Genomic DNA, 18,825 nt, shown 5'->3' with positions numbered 1-18,825 from the left:
AAAAAAAAAAAAAAAAAACAAAAAAACAAAGTACACCACTGGTCCACCTAAGACTGCAGTAAACAGCTATGGGAGATCATTTCTGGACAATGTTGGTATTTCTTCTCATTGTAAAGTTCCAGTGTTTGTTTGCTCTCAAAAGCACACAAGGCTCACTCAAATGCCACATCAGAAGAAATATTTTACCTATAAAGTAAGTCATGGGTGCTGTGCAGCTCAGCTGAGTCAGAAACATAACTCTAGACTAGAATTGTGAAAAGGCAGGCACACAACAGATATTAATTATAGCTGTCTTAATTTTATGTCTTTAAAGATGTTGAGAAATTTTGGTTGCTCATTTGTTCTTGACAGGAGGAAATGTGTTTGCCACACAAGCTGCCAATCTTCCACTTTACATTTTGCTAGAAATGTTGTATAAGGTATATACTTACTCTGAATCATTTTTAACTATACTTTATTTTACAACTTCATAGTGAAGGATGTTAAGAACATTAATGGTGCTTTGGGTTTAAATAAAAAGCTGGGTGTGGATGGGCACGCCTTTAAGTTCAGCACTATGGAGGCAGAGGCTGGCCAGTCTTTGACAGTCTGGACTACATAGTGAGTTCCAGATCATCCAGAGCTAAATAACAAGACTCTGCCTTAAATGAAATAAAATATGATTTTCAAACACTCATAAATAGTTTAGAGTCATTTGGCTATCAACATAGATGTCAGGCCAATGTACAATGGAAATGTGGTACATGAACACAACGAAAGCCATAAAGAAAAATGGAATTGTGGAATTTGCAGGTAAAAGGATGGAACTAGAAAACATACTGAGGCTACAAAGACAAAAGTCACATGTTATCTCCCATATGTGGTTCCTAGCTCCAAATCTTCAGATGTCAGGAGTATATAAGGTAGAATAACCACTGAAACCAGGAAAGTAAAAGGTCTCTTGTGGGTGGGAGAGCAGGGAGCAATAGCAGAGAACAAATGATATGAAAAGAAAATTGGGAAAAAATGGAGGGGCCTTAGTTAGGGAGGATAAAAAAGGCTGATACAGAAGGAGAGGGGAGGAGCTGGGAAACGTAGCACTAAAGATGTTTGGAAGCCATAAGGAATCATATTATTCTTTACTTACCCAAAATTACATACAATACAATTAAGTGTATATGTGTGCATACCTATACACATATAGTTTAAATAAAGTTCAGCCATGGGTTAAAAATGCTTCCAAAAGCCACAGACTATATCTTATAAAAACAAAAAACAAAAAAACCAAACCAAACAAAACAAAACAAAAAACCCAGCACCTACCTTTTGAGTCCTTGGTCAGAATAGACTCCCAAACACTACAGGCTCTTGGTGTTGCCGTTAGTTGCCTCACAGAGGTTGAAGGTAGGTCCCTATTGCTGAAGATACCATGCTATTTGGATACAGGACTTGGAGTGTAAAAACTGGATATAACAGAAAGACCCTCCCTAAGGACTAACTTTAATAGTTCTGGAAGGTGCTAAATAAACTGCCAAGGGATAGGGGCCATGGGGGCAGGGGAGTGCTGTGTAGCAAAAGTCATATCCAGCTGTGCTGCCTTCGAATCACAATGACTAACATGACAAGATTTCCCTAAAAGTGCAAGAGTGACACTTGTATCAGGTGATAACAACAGTTCTCTAATTGGATTAATGATGCACTCAACAGGAGGGAAAGCATACCTGGTACTAGAAACCCAGTCAACAACAAGAGGTTAGTGAGGTCTTTGAGCTCAGAGGAGTGCCTACTACCACCAAACCAGAATATTTCCTAAATGAATTCTAACATTCTAAGTACTTCTCTTTAGACAAGCAGGCCGACATAGCACCTCACTCTCACTAAAGAAGTTTCTCTTTGCAACAGATGGAGACCATTATAGAGAGCCACAATGCAGATCACAACAACTGATCAGGAAGTGCCCAGCTTCAATGGATAGAGAGAGCTACAATACAGTGACTACACTGAAAGCTCAGGGGACATGCCAGAAGAAGGGATAGAGAGACTTAAGAGCCAGAGGACCGCCCCCCAAAAATCTGTTGTAAAATTGTCTCTGAGAAATGACAGGAAAGCTTCACCAACGACACCCCAGCAATGTCGCTTCCTAACCTTGACCTGAACAAGAAAAAAAAATGCTACATCTGCTGATGTTGATGGGGGATGTCTCGAGGAATCCCACTTGTATACAAAGAACTACAGGCAACTAAGGGATGCTGAGAGTGGGGGAAATAGTCTTCCCCCAAGGAGCCCCCAAACTGGTTATTCACCACCAAACTACCAGCCCTGAAATAATGTCCATGCAACACCAAGTGGACTTAGTAGATTGTATTTATATAATTATGCATGTGTGTGTGTGTGTGTGTGTGTGTGTGTGTGTGTGTAAGTAATTAAAGAAAAGGAAATCAGGAAATTGAGAGCACGAGAGGAAGTGGGGTGTGGGAAGAGTTGGAGTAAGGAAAGGGAATGGAAAGAAATTGTGTAATTATATTTTGAATAGATGAAAAATCAAAATGAATTCAAAATGATGGCTTTCAGCCACACATAAAAGATGAGGAGCCATTTGATCACTGTTAAGATGTCAGAAGGCAGGGCTCGAAATGCTTAATGGAGAGCCTCAAGGTTCCATGGTGGTTAGTGGCATATTAGCATGGTGGTCAGCCCCAGCTTAGGTTCTACAACAGTGGCACAGGCTGGAGAAAAAAACCGACATTCTACTTAAGTGTACACATCTCCCCATTTTCACTCAGGGACAAGGAGAAGCTGACTGGATGTGACACTTCTTATCTGAGAAGTCCATGCTTTTAACACAGTCCTTGCCCCACATTCAGACCATTTTTGGCATGCTCACCTTGGGACAGTCCAGCACAGAGTATCCCACCTTCCATGGATTTCTAAGAAAAGTGCATAAGACATTAAACGGAATTGAAAATAAAACTGACCTAAAAAAATACATTTCTTAATCCTCTGCACACATGTAAAAGGATCAAAACACGCTGGCACAAGCTAGTACCCCAGGAGAGTTCATCTGGTGCTTTCTGAACTAGGAAATAGGAAATCAAAGCAGGAACTTAAGCCCTCCAAACTCAGCACCTCCGGGTCCACATGGGGAACTGCTGAATTTTACCAGGCTTTCAAAGAACTAACACCAATGCTTTTCAAACGACTCCACAGAAATTGACAAGGAAAGAACACTTTATATAGATGCTTCTTTATTAAGCTATCATTACCTTGATTCACAAACCACATAAACATATGAGGAAAAAACAAAACAAGCCACGAACCAATCTCCCTGATGAGAACAGGTGAACTTCTCAATCAAATACTCGACAAATTCAAGAGCACATCAGAAAAGTCACTCATGATCAAGTTGGTTTTATATTAGAGGTGTAACGTTGGTTCAACACAGGCAAATCAGTCAGTGCAGAATAGCAGTAAAGTAGACTGAAGGACTGAGCTCACAGGTCATCCCAATAGACACAGAAAAGGCTTTCAGCAAAACCTAGGATCCATTAATGCAAGAAGCCCTGTAGACAATACAAATTGAAAGGACACATCATAACATAATAAAATCTATGTAAATAAATAAATCTACGTAAATAAATAAAATCAGAACTGTAGCCGACATTTAGGAAATGGGAAAAAATTCAAAGCACCTCCACTAAAATCAAGGTGTCCATTCTGTCCACTCAACGAATCTAGTACCAGGGTTCTTGTTAGAACAAAACAAAGGAAGAGAAATAGCATGAAACAAAAAGAAAAACAAACAAACAAACAAACAAAGGCATCCAGGCTGGAGAGATAGTTCAGCGGTTAAGAGCACTGACTGTTCTTCCAAAGGTCCTGAGTTCAAATCCCAGCAACCACATGCCATCCATAATGAGATCTGATGCCCTCTTCTGGGGTGCCTGAAGACAGCTACAGTGTACTTACACATAATAAATAAATAAATCATTTTTTAAAAAGGCATCCAAGCATCCTCATTTGCATATTTGCATATGACACAGCAGCACACAAAAGTGACCATAAAAACTCCACCTGAGCTTGCCACCAAGCCTGCTGACCTGAGTTCGAGCCAAGGACCCAAGTTGTACTATGACACACATATACACAAACAAATGTAATAAAGGATTTTAAATTGAGAAAAAAAAAGACTCCCCCTGAAAATCCTAGAGCTGAGAAACACTTTCTTCAAAGTGGTAGAATATGAAATTAACAGTTGTCTTCCTAATCACCAGTGGCTGACACATTGTGAAAGGAATCTAGAACACAACCCCAGTAGCAATTGCCTCAGAAAATAAATACTTTAGACTAAAGTTCACCATGGCCAGAAGAGAACTCTACAGTGAAGTTGTTTTGTTTTGTTTAACACTGAAGAAAGATATTGAAGGGGACACTAGGAAATGGTAGAAATGCCCATAGAACTAACAATGGCAATTTGAAGTTCCTTTGTCCTCACCTAGAAATACTTACGTTGAACTCATCTTAATAGGTCAGCAGCTCATTATCTCTGTTCCTGCCCCAGTTTGGAAATCTCACTCTCAGGAAAATAATAAACTGCCACATGGATAGACTCAGTAGAGCCCACCCCTCACTTCAGTCCATTACAGACCCTCACCACAGCCACCAGTCCTACCAATGGCCAAAGAAAAATAGAAGAATCTGAGGCTGGAGAGATGGCTGCTCTTCCAGAGGAACTGAGTTCCAAGGACACACATGATGGCTCACAGCCATTTGTAATTCTAGTTCTAGGGGATTCAATGTTTTCTTCTGGCCTCCATGGTCACTGTATGCATGTGGTATACAAATATACATGGCATACAGGCAAAATCCCACACACATAAAATAAAAACAGAAGGACCCAAATAAAATAGTTTATGTTATGAAGATATGAGAAAAGGGGGAAGAATCCTTTTAAAGACCAGAAGGAAAGTCAGTATTAGAAAATATATTCTGCATAGAATACTGATTGCTTAAAAATACAGACCTGAGAGAGGGGCTTCTTGGTAACACAGTTTATGCCCCCAATGAAGACCATGTTAGGCATGATGGGCCTGGGGTAGTCGAGTACAAAGTCCCCTCGGAACAGCCACACGGACGCATGGCTGAAAAGCTCCACTGAGGACACTTCTCTCTGAAAAAGCTCAGAGGCCAGGCTTTCATAGGGAGTGATCGATAAATGGCAAATGTACTTCAGGACCAGATGGTACAGCATGTTCTGGACCCTTTGCAGGAAGTCCATGTGGTCGGAAAGCCTTGTGAATAGGTTCGGAATATAAGAGGAAGGGCTTGGACACTGTGTGGCCTCATATTCTATGCCACAGGGGATGTATCGTAGAAAGAACACAGCAGGAATACCTAAGTACTTGGCCAACAATGCCCCACAGGGAAACACGGGATCTGTAAAGACTACATCAAAGGAGCTGGAATTCAGGTGGTGGAGCAGGGACTCATTGTGCAATATATTTGTACAAGTCTTTAAGAGAACTGTTGACATGTTTCTCATAACCTCAGATGTTTTAAAGAGTTTCTTCATATAGTTTCCTGTGTCAAAAAACACTTTAAGGTTTTCCATCATTTCTTCCAATTCTTGTCTTGTATAGGAAAGGGCATAGGCTTTGAAAGTGAAGAAGTCCTCTTCTTTGATGTGCACAGTCACCTCTGGAGCCAGAACCACAGTCTGGTGACCTTGGGCGTGGAGCTCTCTCACAACATCCCTCATGCTCAGCCAGTGGCTTCCCCCCACAGGAAACACTAGCACCTTCTCACCTTCAGTCCAAGGCAGGGCACACAGCAGGAGCAGCCCCACTAATCCTTGCAGGGGCACACGGAGTCCCATAGTCACCTCAGTGGATGCGCAGAAGAGTCAGGTTTCCTCACCAGGGCATGACTCCTACTCCTCTAATTTCGCATCCAACCTTGTCACGCCATTGGGTGGCCCTAGCTCCCAGACATTAATTATTAAAGGATAAATCTACCCTTGGTACCCGATCAATCCTGATTTCAGCCAACATATTCCTGATCTTGTTTCTCTCCTAGAAAGCTGACAGAACTCTCTCTTTAGAAGACATCATAGTTGATATCTGGCTCTTCTCCATTAAAAAAAAAACAAGGCTGTGTACACCCATTTCATTCCATGGCCTCATTCTCTGCTAACCACATTCTAACAGGCTGGCCTGAGCTCTGAGCATTGCCTGGTATTTGGATTTACAATGTAACATTTCAGACTGTCACCCTATTGGGTAACTCTCTAAAGTCTCCCTCCCCATCCACAAGGAGCACTCACTATATTTTCAGATAAAAAACATTGCTGAGTCAGCTTGGCACAAAAGATCTCAAATTCTATTTTAAACTTCCAGGATAGGTAAGTCCATGGAGATGGCAGGGTAAAGGTTATCCAGTGTTATGGGATGGGATTATGGGTTATGGGATGTCATTTGAAATGAATAGGAATTGTCGTGGGGTAAAGGCTGTCCAGGGTTAGGGTTAAGAGATATCTTTGGGAATGAACAGGAATTGTCGTGACTGCCGACCAATATGAACATAAAAATATTATACATAAATTTAACTAGTTGGTAGTTTTTGTTTTTTTGTTTTGTTTTGTTTTGTTTTATCAAGACAGGGTTTCTCTGTGTAGCCCTGGCTGTCCTGGACCTCACTCTGTAGACCAGGCTGGCCTTGAACTCAGAAATCTGCCTGCCTCTGCCTCCCAAGTGCTGGGATCAAAGGCGTGCGCCACCATGCCCAGCCTAGTTGGTAGTTTTTAACTACAGACGTGACACAACCTAAATTCACCTGAGAAGGGAGTCTCTCCACTGAGGGATCACTTAGGGCAGACTGGTCTATGGACTTGCTTATGGGAGATATTCTTGATGCTCAGTTGCTGTGGGGGTGCTGGGCTCANTGTGAACACACTGCTCCCTGGGCAGGTGGCCTCAGCTGTGTGAGAAAACTACTTCAGCCTGAGCCTGAGTGAGGCAGCAAGCAGCTTCTTCACAGGGGGTCTGCCTGCCCCTCCCTGCTTGAGTTCTTGTCCTGACTCCACTCAAGCTGCCACCTGCAAGAGTAAGCCAAAGAAATCCTTCCCTTCTCTAATCTGCTTCTGGTCAGCTTGTTTTATCACAGCAACAGGCAGGAAACTAGAACAACAACAACCCCAAAATCACTAAGCTGTAATCATTAAATGAGTAAGTATATCATATGCAAATGATATCTGAGATGTTTAAAAGCCCACTAATGAGAGGACGATAAAAATATATATGCAAAACAATTTGAGAGATTTAAAAGTCATTCATCACCGGGTAGTAAATAAATAAATAAATAAATAAATAAATAAATAAATGATGTCACTCCTCTGATGTGGTATTACCTAAATTATTAGCTACATCTGCGGCTATTTTGACACTGATGTGGAATACTGCATGGGAACTTACTTTATTTGCGATAATATATCCTCTCTGACCTTTCCTATTTATTTCCATTTCTCCATCTCCTTCCCCCTCTTCTGCCCTCCTTTCTTCTTTCCTTCTCTTCCCTCTTCCCCTCTCCTCCCTCACTTCTGTCCTATCACTGTCTCCCTCATTCTACCATTTTCTTTGGTGTTGCTTGTTTTTAGTTTTCCACTATGTCTGTTGATATCTCTTTAAAACTGTCCCTCTCACACACCCTGGGCCTTCCTTGCCCTCATTAGACCACATTTAAACAAGCAGCCAACTGTGTCCATCCTATTAACCTTCCTGGAGATACTAGGTTTCTTATCTTCATCTCCACTAGTGAACCACCTCCTCTCCAGTGGGTCTTTGCTGTTGTTGAAAGAAAACCTGGAGGGAGCTCTGGGGATGACAGCAGACCTGGACCTTGGGAGGTTGTGGAGAAATGGCTGTCAATGCTTTGACACTTTCCTGCCAAATTTGTTCACAGCAAGAGAGAAGTACTAATTTAACAGAGGACATATTTGATTTTCAAAGCAACACGGAGCCCTCTCATCCTCAGAATTCTTAATCTTTGCCTTGTGCTAGGGGTCTTTGGGCCTATGTGGCTATATCTATAAAGGATGCCAATCTTATAGGGTGTAACCCATCCTAAGGATCTCATCTTCACTAAGTCCATCTGCAATGACTGTGCAATCAAGCTCAATTTCAAAGGTGCTGACCACTGACTTCAGTGTAGTTTCTCGGGACACACAAGTTAGGCCTTAACCCCCACCCATATCCCCACACGGTACAAACCTCAGAGTGCAGTTATGGCCAGCCTTCTATGAGGTTTGCCAACCGAGGTTGCTGCCTAAGCAAAGGACAGTAGTTGCAACCCCTGTAGCTTTGAAAGAAACTAAAATTATCTACCTCTGTTTACAAGCACACACCAGCATGAGCACACACACTCACAAGCATGAGCACACACGTACATATGCAAATGCACACACAGGAATGAACACATGTGTGCACACACACATACACATACACACACTCATACACAAATGCACAAACACATAAGCATGAGCACACACACTCACAAGCATGAGCACACACGTACATATGCACATGCACACACAGGCAGGAGTACATGGGCACACACATGCCACACCAACCCCAGTAGAATCTGTGTGGCAAGTTCCACAGACTCAGGGGAAAACTTCAAAAGAAAGAGGCCTCCTGGACCCAATTGTACAACTCTTGGCCTGAACAAAATACTGAGCCATAATTCTTATGGTAATTTATCTGCTTAATTTTCTTTTATTCCTTTTCTTATTTAAGACATGTTTCTGATAGCCTAGGCTAAGATATTAAGTGAGAAAAATGGGTAAGAAAGCATCCCTTGAGATGGGGTCACTAGCCATGACCTTATGATTGGGAAAACAAGCGCTTTACTTCATAAAGTATTTACAAAATTACATAATAGTGTCATGATAGATAAAAACTTTCACAACAGGTTGGAGAGATGGCTCAGCAGTTAAGAGCACTGACTACTCTGCCAGAGGTCCTGAGTTCAATTTCAAGCAACCACCTGGTGGCCCACAACCATCTGTAATGGGATCTGATACACTCCTCTAGTGTGTGTCTGAAGACAAGCTGCAGCATACTCATATAATTAAATATTTTTTAAAAATAAATAAAAGCTATCTTTAAAAAAAAACTTTCCCCAAAATAAAATTTCATATGGCTGCGTGTGTTTCATTGGAAGTGGGCTTTGGTATATGGTAAAGAAAGCCTTAATTAAAAAGAATTAAAATAGTTTAAATTTACACTTTCAAGGTTTATTTAAAAAATTGGGTAGTAGATGTTAAACAGCAATTGACTATAAAAATTTATTAACCTTTCCAACTCAATTCTTCACTGATATAGAAAGGGCAATTTGCAAATTCATGTGGAAAAATAAAAAACCTAGGATAGCAAAAATTATTCTCAACAATAAAAGAACCTCTGGTGCAACCACCATGCCTGACATTAAGCTGTACTACAGAGCAATCGTTATAAAAAAAAAAAAAAAACTGCATGGTACTGGTACAGTGACAGACAGGTGGAATAGAATTGAAGACCCAGAAATGAATCCCACACACCTATGGTCACTTGGTCTTTGACAAGGGAGCTAAAAAGATCCAGTGGAAAAAAAAGACAGCATTTTCAACAAATGGTGCTTGCACAACTGGCAGTTATCATGAAGAAGAATATAAATTGATCCATTTTTATCTCCTTGTACAAAGCTCAAGTCTAAGTGGATCAAAGACCTCCATATAAGACCAGAGACACTGAAATTAATAGAGGAGAAACTGAGCAAAAGCCTTTAAGATATGGGCACAGGGGAAAAATTCCTGAACAGAACACCAATGGCTTGTGCTGTAAGATCAAGAATTGACAAATGGGACCTCATAAAATTGCAAAGCTTCTGTAAGGCAAAAGACACTGTCAATAAGACAAAAAGGCCACCAAAAGATTGGGAAAGGATTTTTACCAATCCTAAATCAGATAGGGGACTAATATCCAATATATACAAAGAGCTCAAGAAGCTGGGCTCCAGAAATTCAAATAACCCCATTAAAAATGGGGCTCAGAACTGAACAAAGAATTCTCACCTGAGGAATACCGAATGGCTGAGAAGCACCTGAAAAAATGTTCAACATCCTTAATCATCAGGGAAATGCAAATCAAAACAACCTTGAGATTCCTCCTCACACCAGTCAAAATGGCTAAGATAAAAAATTCAGATGACAGCAGATGCTGGCGAGGATGTGGAGAAAGAGGAACACTCCTCCACTGCTGATGGGATTGCAAGCTTATACAACCACTCTGGAAATCAGTCTGGAGGTTCCTCAGAAAATTGGACATAATACTACCAGAAGATCCAGCAATACTTCTCCTGGGCATATATCCAGAAAAAGTTCCAACTGGTAATAAGCTGCTTGTGGACGTTGTACATCGTGGTGCGGAGCCTAGTGCGCACCACGATGTACAACGTCCACAAGCAGTTCATTAGATTTTCTAGGTATATAGATATAAAATTATATACAGCTTTAATATCTGTAAACATTGGAGTGATGCAATGAGCTACTCCAATATCACTATTGTTCAGAGTTTCTGGCCCCACCCTGGGAAAGAGGGCAAGGGTGCATGCATGGCCTGGTTTGTGCTTGGCAGTTTACTGATGGGGAGTAAAGGGGAGGAAAATCTCTGAGCTAGCTGACTCATGCTCTTAAGGTCCTGCCATCTGCTACTACTCCCTTGCGTGACTTCCCCAAGAACAGAAAGACACACCTCATGCTTTACAATTTACTTATATTGTGCAATCCGTGTGTGCCCATTGCCCTTAGAGACCAGAAGAAGGGCATCAGNCCCTCTAGGACTGTGGCTGCAGAGGATGAGCCCCTGTGTGTGTGTGTAGAGAATTGCACCAGATCCTCTAGAACAGCACTTACCCCTGAGCCTTCCCGCTGCCCCCATTCCTCACCTTGACACAGATAAATCTGTAGTCCTCTACTTTGTAGAAGGAACATTATTTCACTGAGTCTAAGAAGTTTCTTTTCACATGAAAATATGCCAATTTGTGAGAAAATGTGGCTCAGTTACAAGGTCTGCTGGACCTTAGAAGTGGCCAGAACCACAGTCAGCAAAGCACAACCCATCCCTAACCAAGCTATGCACTGAGATACGACACCAGAGATTAGGTACGATGTACTCGCCAAGAATGTTACCATCAACTTCATCAAGGCATTTGTACTTGCAAGTGATTGGATCGCAATTTAAATAAGCCTGAACCCACAATGTTATTCCATAATATTTTAGAGCTATGTGTTCTTGCAAGAGAATAGTTTCAGGAGAGAAAACTCTGTGCATATGACAGTATACACAAACTTTTCTATAACTAATCAAAGATCAGGAGTGGCTATATACAAGATGCATAAGCAAAACCAAAGCAGTGCTTTACCAGTAACCATTACCTTAAACCAGAAAAGGAAATCCCTCATTTGTACTATAATTTCTCCCAAGTCAATAAAATACCAGGGAGGAAATTGTAATTTTAAAAATGCACATAATGTAGTTAACAAATCTTTATCAACAGATTTTAAGCAAGATCAGAAGCAGAAAAAAGGCAGACTGGTTCTAAACAGGAATATATCAAGGTAAGATCCTGCTAATGTTTCTCAAATTAGAGAAAAAGATATTTAATGAAATATTAACAGGGTCTAGTGGTAGGCTCAGGTTTTGTTTTGGTTGGTTGGTTGGTTGGTTGGTTGCTTGGTTGGTTGGTGGTTTTAGAATCAAACAAAACCATTTTAAAGTTTGGGAAGGAAAGTGTATATTGGAGCTCTACAAGAAAATTATGAAAACCAGGAGAACAACTGGGGAGAATGCCTTCCAGACACTAACCCACTCTAAAGCTGCTCAATCAGGATAGGGTCTGGGATAAGGCACACAAATGAGCAGACGTAAGGAATTCGGGAATTTAAATAAGCATTTTAGTTTAGAGAGGAATAATGGACCTAACAGTAAGTGAGATTAAGGCTCTCCTTGATGGGCGGTGGTGGTGCATGCCTGTAATCCCAGCTCTTGGGAGGCAGAGGCAGGTGAATTTCTGAGTTTGAGGCCAGCCTGGTCTACAGAGTGAGTTCTAGGACAGCCAGGGCTACAAAGAGAAACCCTGTCTTGAAAAACCAAAAAAAAAAAAAAAAAAAAGGGGGGCTCTCCTTGGAGAAGTCACACACAATGTATTCTTTATGCTATGCCCTTTGAAAATTTCTTACCAAAAGAGATAAATAAGTTTGCTGACCAAGAAAGAATTAAACATTTTAACTCTAGCATGGAGAAAATGTATGTATGTGCTAGGCTTGTAACAAAATTTAAAAAAACTAAAATATAAATGTTACCAAAGATAAATTTCATTGATTTGATTCCTGCGAAGTGAAAATTCCACATGGGAACAGATGAAGAGCCACAAGGAATACTGTAGGCCATACAAAAACGCTAGGTGTCGGGACACCTAATGCTCAAGATGCTTACAGTGCTCATTATTAAACATCCCTGCCTTGGCTATAGAATGTGCATATGTAACTCACTAAAGTAAAGATGACACTGGTGGCTCACATGTCCAGAAACACAAGCAATGAAAAAGGATGCCAATCAGCAGGATGTTCCCCCAGAAAATCAACAGATTTTAAAATATGGATACTCTCAATATTTGGCAAAAATATGAAAAGACCAAACTCCCATGATCTATTTATGTTAGTATGGAGGCTTGAAATTAGTTTCTCAAACACTGTAAAATATATGAGCTGTGTATATTTCCCAACCCACCCACCTTGCTCCCTAGAACACTAGCCTGTGGGAAAGAGCTAGTGTGCGGAAATGCTGAATGTAGGGAAAGCACCTGATAGCACTTAGCACAGCCTGATTTTAAAAGCAAAAGCTGAGAAATCTCTCTCCACACTTGCTGGTTGAACAGATCTTTGATGTCACTAAAATAGAAACATTTATACAATCATTTAAATGAGGAATGTCAAGAAGTACCTGGGATAAAACCTAGGGCTTACTAGAAAATCAAGAAAGGAAAAATAAAGAATATTATGCCGAGTCTGGCACAGGATCCTCCAGTAATTTCAGGTGCAAGGATTGTTTACGTTAGACATGTGCATGCATGCAACACTTGTGCTAGAATTATGCTCCCATAAGGAATAGCTCAGGATTCACAGCAAGGAAATCCTCACCCCTTATTATGGTTTTTACTATTACTTTTTCAGAACAGTAATAAGAAAGCAGCTGAAATATGATGGGTAACTGTATATCAGTGAGGACAGATTTATAAAAATCTTCATGCCCACAACCACAAAGTAGTTCAGTGAACCAGAAATCCTAATTGTGGTGAATGTACATGAAAAGAGCAGTTAAAATCAAAATTTCTTCTTTCTCAATGTCGAGAGCCTGATTCATGGGTGTTTTAGTTAAGATTTCTATTGCTGTATTGAAAAACACCCTGACTGCAGTGGTTTGGATAGGTGTGGCCCCACAGACTTATATCTTTGAATGCTTGACTGTAGAGTGTGGCTTGATTAGCAGTAGGTGTGTCACTATGGAGGCAGGCTTTGAATAAATATAAATATGCTTAAATTATGCCCAGTGTGGCTCACAGTCACCTTCTGCTGCCTGTGGACCAAGATGTAAATCCCTTGGGTCCTTCTCTAGCACCATGTCTGCCTGCATGCCACCATGCTTTCTACCATGATGATAATGGACTGAACCTCTGAAACTGTAAGCCACCCCCAAATTCAGTGGGGTTTTGTTGTTGTTGTTGTTGTTTTGTTTTTTAATAAGCATTGCTGTGGTCATGTTGTGCCTTCACATCAATGGAAACCCTAACTAAGACAATGATCAAAAGCAACTTGGGGAGGAAAGGTTTCATTTTGTCTTACTTGCTTATAGTCTATTGCTAAGAAAAGGCAGGGCAGGAACACGAAGGCAGGAACTGAAGCAGAGACCAGGGAGGAATGCTGCTTATGGGATAGCCTGTTTCTTATACACCATACCCCAGGACAACCTACTTACAGATGCACCAACAATGAATTTGGGACTCCGAAATCAAGGACTAATTAAGAAAATGCACCACAGATTGCCTGCAAGCAAATCTCTTGCAGAGATTTTCTTAATTGAGAGACCCTTTTGGAAGTGATCTGAGCTTATGTCAAATTGACATAAAACTAGCCATGCAGTACAAGTAGGGCTATTGGAGTTAAACTCAGGCCTCACACATTCTAGGCAAGGATTCATGAGGGAATCCCATCAATCCAGATCATTCTCCATGAAGGAAAGATAATATAGCTAGGACAATGGCTTTCCCTGATGACAGTTGACACCATCAATGAAGACTATGTTACGCATCACAGGTCTGGGAAACTACAACACTACAGCAGTGTTTAACACCCAAATGAACACTTGGCTGAAGAGGTCAGGCACTGTGACAGGTATCTGAGACTTCAGAGGCAAGTTCTAGGGCAGGATAGAAAAAACAAGGGCAAAATGCACACTCCCACATGTAGCAGAGAGGGTACCCCACTCATTCTTTGAAAGTCATGGTATCAGTGAATCCCAAAAGGGCTCTGTGAATGTAATGAACATGGCAAAATCATTGAGCACCCTCTTTAAGATGGTGGCAAAAGAGTTCCCTGTTGAAGGCCATGGATCATGGTGAAAAGTACTTAGCTGAGTTAAGCCATACATAGCAAAAGGATGGGGAAACACAGCAGCAAATGATCTCTGCTTCAAGTACTCACTAGCATGTTGTCACTAGACAAATTCCTTCCATGTGTGAAGAAAGATTCAAAAACACCATTTGATAAAGTCATTAATAGAGAAAGTTATTATCTTACTCTGTCTTTTCCTGTCAATAAAAATCTTCAATCTGTGGTCCAGATCCTCCTGNGTGTGAGACATTGACTAAGACTTTACCATAGAATTCAGAGATTGTACCAGGTGCCAACTCACCTCTGGTATGACTCCCACCACCTCATGCCCTCTGTGGCTGTTTTCTCTGCATGGTAAACCAGTGATAGTCATCTATGGGCACCAGCATCAACCTGACTGCCTGGGCAAAGCCAGAGGCCAGCAGCAAACACATAAACACACACACACACACAGAGAGAGAGAGAGAGAGAGAGAGAGAGAGAGAGAGAGAGAGAGAGAGAGAAGAGACAGAGAGAGACAGAGAGAGACAGAGAGAGAGGAAGGCTGGAAACCCTCCAGGAGCTGTGGGAGGAGCAAGGCCCTAGGCAATCCAGCCTTGGGTCTTTGCTGCTCTGATTCATCCTGGAGGGAAAGTCCAGGATCAAACCTTCCCTTGTGGAGGGCATGGACTCACAAGCCATCAGGGAACTCTCTCAGACAGTAGGTACCGAGAAGGGAAATAAGAAATGAGCAGTTCTCATTGGGATACCTACTTATATGTTTACATGATAAGAAAAGGTTAAACTGTTAGTACTGGATGGAGATGGACAATGTGCCATAGGGCAATTTACAAACCATTGTGAAGAAATGTGTGAGACACCAAGTAGTAGGTGTCTGTGCAACTGAAGAAATGTGTGTCACCCAGGTAGAGGAAAGTGAATTTCAGAAGTGCTTGCACTTCGGGAACTGGTTTCAAAGCAAAATCAGTCCAATTTCTTCAGGCGACTAGACTCTGCTCAGGAAAAGGCAAGCTGCCTCTGCTTCCAAGGCATGAAGGGAGGCTTGCCACCTCCCCAACCCACCCCGCCACCTGCACAGTCATGCCACAGACAGTGAAGAGACTCTCCCTGGATGGGTGCATCGACATCACAGCTCCTCTACATTGTGAAAGAGGGGCCACAAAGAAGATAAGAGTCAGAACACCAGGAAGTCGGTGGTGAACCTGCCTCTCCTGTATAAGTGAAACCAGAACAAAGGCAAGATCAATGTGGAAGGGGGAGAATTTCTCAAGGTCTCACCCCTAGGCAAAGAACTACAGGCTACTGGGAGAGTTGGCCTCTCCTAGGCACGAGTCCTTTATTGACTGTCCAATACCAAGTGTTCAGCCCTGATACCAAATACACACAAACAACAAAAACAGACTCAGCAGCCTATACCTGCACTTTTGTGAAACACACACACACACACACACACGTGCATGCGTGCACGGAGAAAAATAGTTAGCAAGGAAGAAGAGGCTATCAGTTTGAGACTGGGAAAACACAGGTAGGGTTGGAGAGAAGATAGGAGGGGAGTCATGATGTAATTCTATTCTGTTTGAAAATGTTAAAAAAAAAAACAAACAAGTGATCAAAAAATATAATCACCATTACAGGAATTTAAACACCCACACAGCATAAGTGATGAAACCATTCAGATATTTGAGATTCACAGAAAGCCAATCATGGTGAAATCTAAAATATTTTTAGAAAAGTTACCATTCAAAGCAAAAGGGCAAGTAAACCAATTTAGACTTCCACAAATAAAAACCATGTAGATCAAAAGAAAACAGCCAGAAAAGAATCAANAAGGAACAAAGAAACAAACAAACAACCCTAAAAAGCATGCAGCACATACATGAAAGTCTGAGTGTTACTATCCCCGAATGAGACAGGGTTGTTGCTAACTTTGGTTAAAGATGTGAGTGTATAATTTCCCATGGATGAAATGCGAATGGCCCAACTGGCTAAGGAAACAGATGCCAGAGGCTGAAGCAGCTCCACAGAAAGAGGGAGAGGAGACAAGAATGAGCAAAGTGACCCTTCATTTCTTACCGTGTCTCTCACTCTTTTGTCAAAAGCAGCGCAGGCTGGTGATTATAAACGAGAATGTCAGTGGTACACACACATCCTTAAGCAAGATTTATCAGCTGCACAAATGCACAGTTAAGTGTGAATGTTTAAAAGAAATCCATCAAAAGAACTGAAAAAGAAGAACATAAATGCCAAACCACCGTCCAGCAAGGAATAACTTCATCATCCAAAGCCGAGCTCTTCATGTGCTAAAGGAAAGATGGTGTACCTTGGAAAGTGACTTTCCCTGGTGGCAGTTGATCCTAACAACAATGTAGATCACATTGGGTATCACCAGTCTGGGGAACTCCAAGACAAAGTGTGTGCCTAACAACCAAATGGTCACTGGGCAGAAGAGGTCTGTCATAGCCACTGGGGTCTAGAGAACATCAGAGGCAATATCTGCAGCACTTTTGAAAAAAGTATGACAAAATGCACTCTCCCCCATGTAGACAAGAAGGTTCCACACTCTTCTTGAAACTCATGGTGTCTGTGTATTTCAAGAGAGCTCTGGGGACAAAAGAGGGAGGACTGGGACACTGGGTCCCATCTTCAAGATAGTGACAAAATATTCCCCTGCTAAAGACCATGGACGGGAGAAAGAAACATTTGACTACAATTAAGCCAAAGACATTAAAAGGATCCAAAACCACAGCATTAAAAGAAGTCTGCTTCAAGTACTCCACTAACTTCTTGTCGTTAAACAAACTCCTACAGCGTGAAAATAATAGTTCAAAGAAACCTTTGGCTAGACTCTTCAGTAGAAGAAGTTTTCCCTCTTCTTGGATTTTCCATTGAGATTCAGTGAACTCCTAGTAAAAATCCTCAAGAGTGTGAAAAACTGAATATGTTTTCATTGTATAATTCAGAGATTTCCCCAGCTGCCAACTCACCTCTGGGATGACTACCACAACCTCATGCCCACTGTGAATGAGTTTCTCCACAACCATCTGCATGGTGAACCACTGGCTCCCACCCAAAGGCACCACCAGCAGTTTCATTGCCTGGGCAAAGCCAGAGGACAGGAGCAGACATAGAGGAAGGGAGGTTGGAAAGGCTGCAGGAGCCATGGGAGAAGCACAGCCCAAGACAATCCAGCTGCTGAGATCTGTGCTCACTTAACACAGCAGAGGACACGTAGTCGAAAGGAATATCTACCCACTCAGGGGGGCATGTACCTTCAAACAGTCATAGACACAGATTGACTTGGGAGAATGTTAATAAATGAGCATGAATTATTAAGAAAACAAACATACTTGTTTTTGAGAGCTTTTTTGTGAGCATAATCACACAATGTGAGCTTAGAAATTGTTGTGAGGAAATATACTAGACCCTAAGGAGTCCAAATGCTTATACAAATGGAAACAAGTTTCAAAGAAGCTTATATTTCTAGGATTGGTCTCAAAGCAAAATCTGGATACTTTCTGCAGGTTACCACACTGTGCTCCAAAGGGATTTATTCCCTCTGCTTTCAAGCCTCAAGGGAAGGGTCCTGAACCTGCCCTCCTCCCAAGAGACAGAGAATCAACTCTGCCAGAGAGCAGGGCTGCTGTCTGTGTGCACACAGTGGGATTCTTGTTCCATTTTCAAACACTCTTTCATCTGCCTTGCTGACGCTAGACTGACAACCATCTTCACAGAGCAATGCGGGGACTTAAAGGAAGGCAACCCTCAACCTCCTTACAAAATCCCCTCTGATGCACCCAAAGTCATAGGCAGACATATTCTATGGAGAAGCAGAGAGCTCTGCTGTGATGCCCCTCAGTAGCCCGGGGACCTTCTCCACAGAGCAATGGCTCTGTCTCCCATGGCACTGCAGCATCTGCAGGGTTGCTTCCACCTTGTGGCTACTTGGAACAGTGCTGCCATCAGCACCACATGCAGGGTCTTCTCAGGAATTGATCTCAAGTCCTTCAACCAGGATTAAGGCTGCTCGCTCAGGAGGAAGTTCTAGTGCTCACTGCTAAGAAACTATTAGACAGCTCTATGAGGGGCGGTAGCATTTTAATTTCCCTCCAGGCCTCCATTACTGCCTGGCCTCCACATCCACTCTGAAG

The 18,825-nt window shown here is 41.8% G+C and overlaps 1 protein-coding gene and 1 pseudogene across 2 annotated transcripts in view; both read right to left on the bottom strand.

Moving 5' to 3' along the window:
• The window catches only part of LOC110283898 (UDP-glucuronosyltransferase 1-6), a 124,380-nt gene that overhangs the window by 40,037 nt on the left and 65,518 nt on the right, over positions 1 to 18,825 (bottom strand). Inside the window, exon 1 of one of the 2 annotated variants that reach the window (XM_021149689.2) lies at positions 5,000 to 5,910. The exons of the other annotated variant lie outside the window; for it this stretch is intronic. Coding sequence (XP_021005348.1) covers positions 5,000 to 5,851 — 852 coding nt within the window. The 5' untranslated portion in view covers positions 5,852 to 5,910. Of the gene's footprint in view, positions 1 to 4,999; positions 5,911 to 18,825 lie in introns of those variants that run through there. 2 annotated transcript variants of the gene reach the window in all.
• LOC115031497 lies at positions 15,171 to 18,817 on the bottom strand (annotated as a pseudogene).

Source organism: Mus caroli, chromosome 1 (genome assembly GCF_900094665.2).
Source record: "Mus caroli chromosome 1, CAROLI_EIJ_v1.1, whole genome shotgun sequence".
Lineage (NCBI taxonomy): Eukaryota > Metazoa > Chordata > Mammalia > Rodentia > Muridae > Mus > Mus caroli.
The sequence above is the reverse complement of the archived record's forward strand: the minus strand, read 5'-3'. Positions and strand labels throughout refer to the sequence as shown.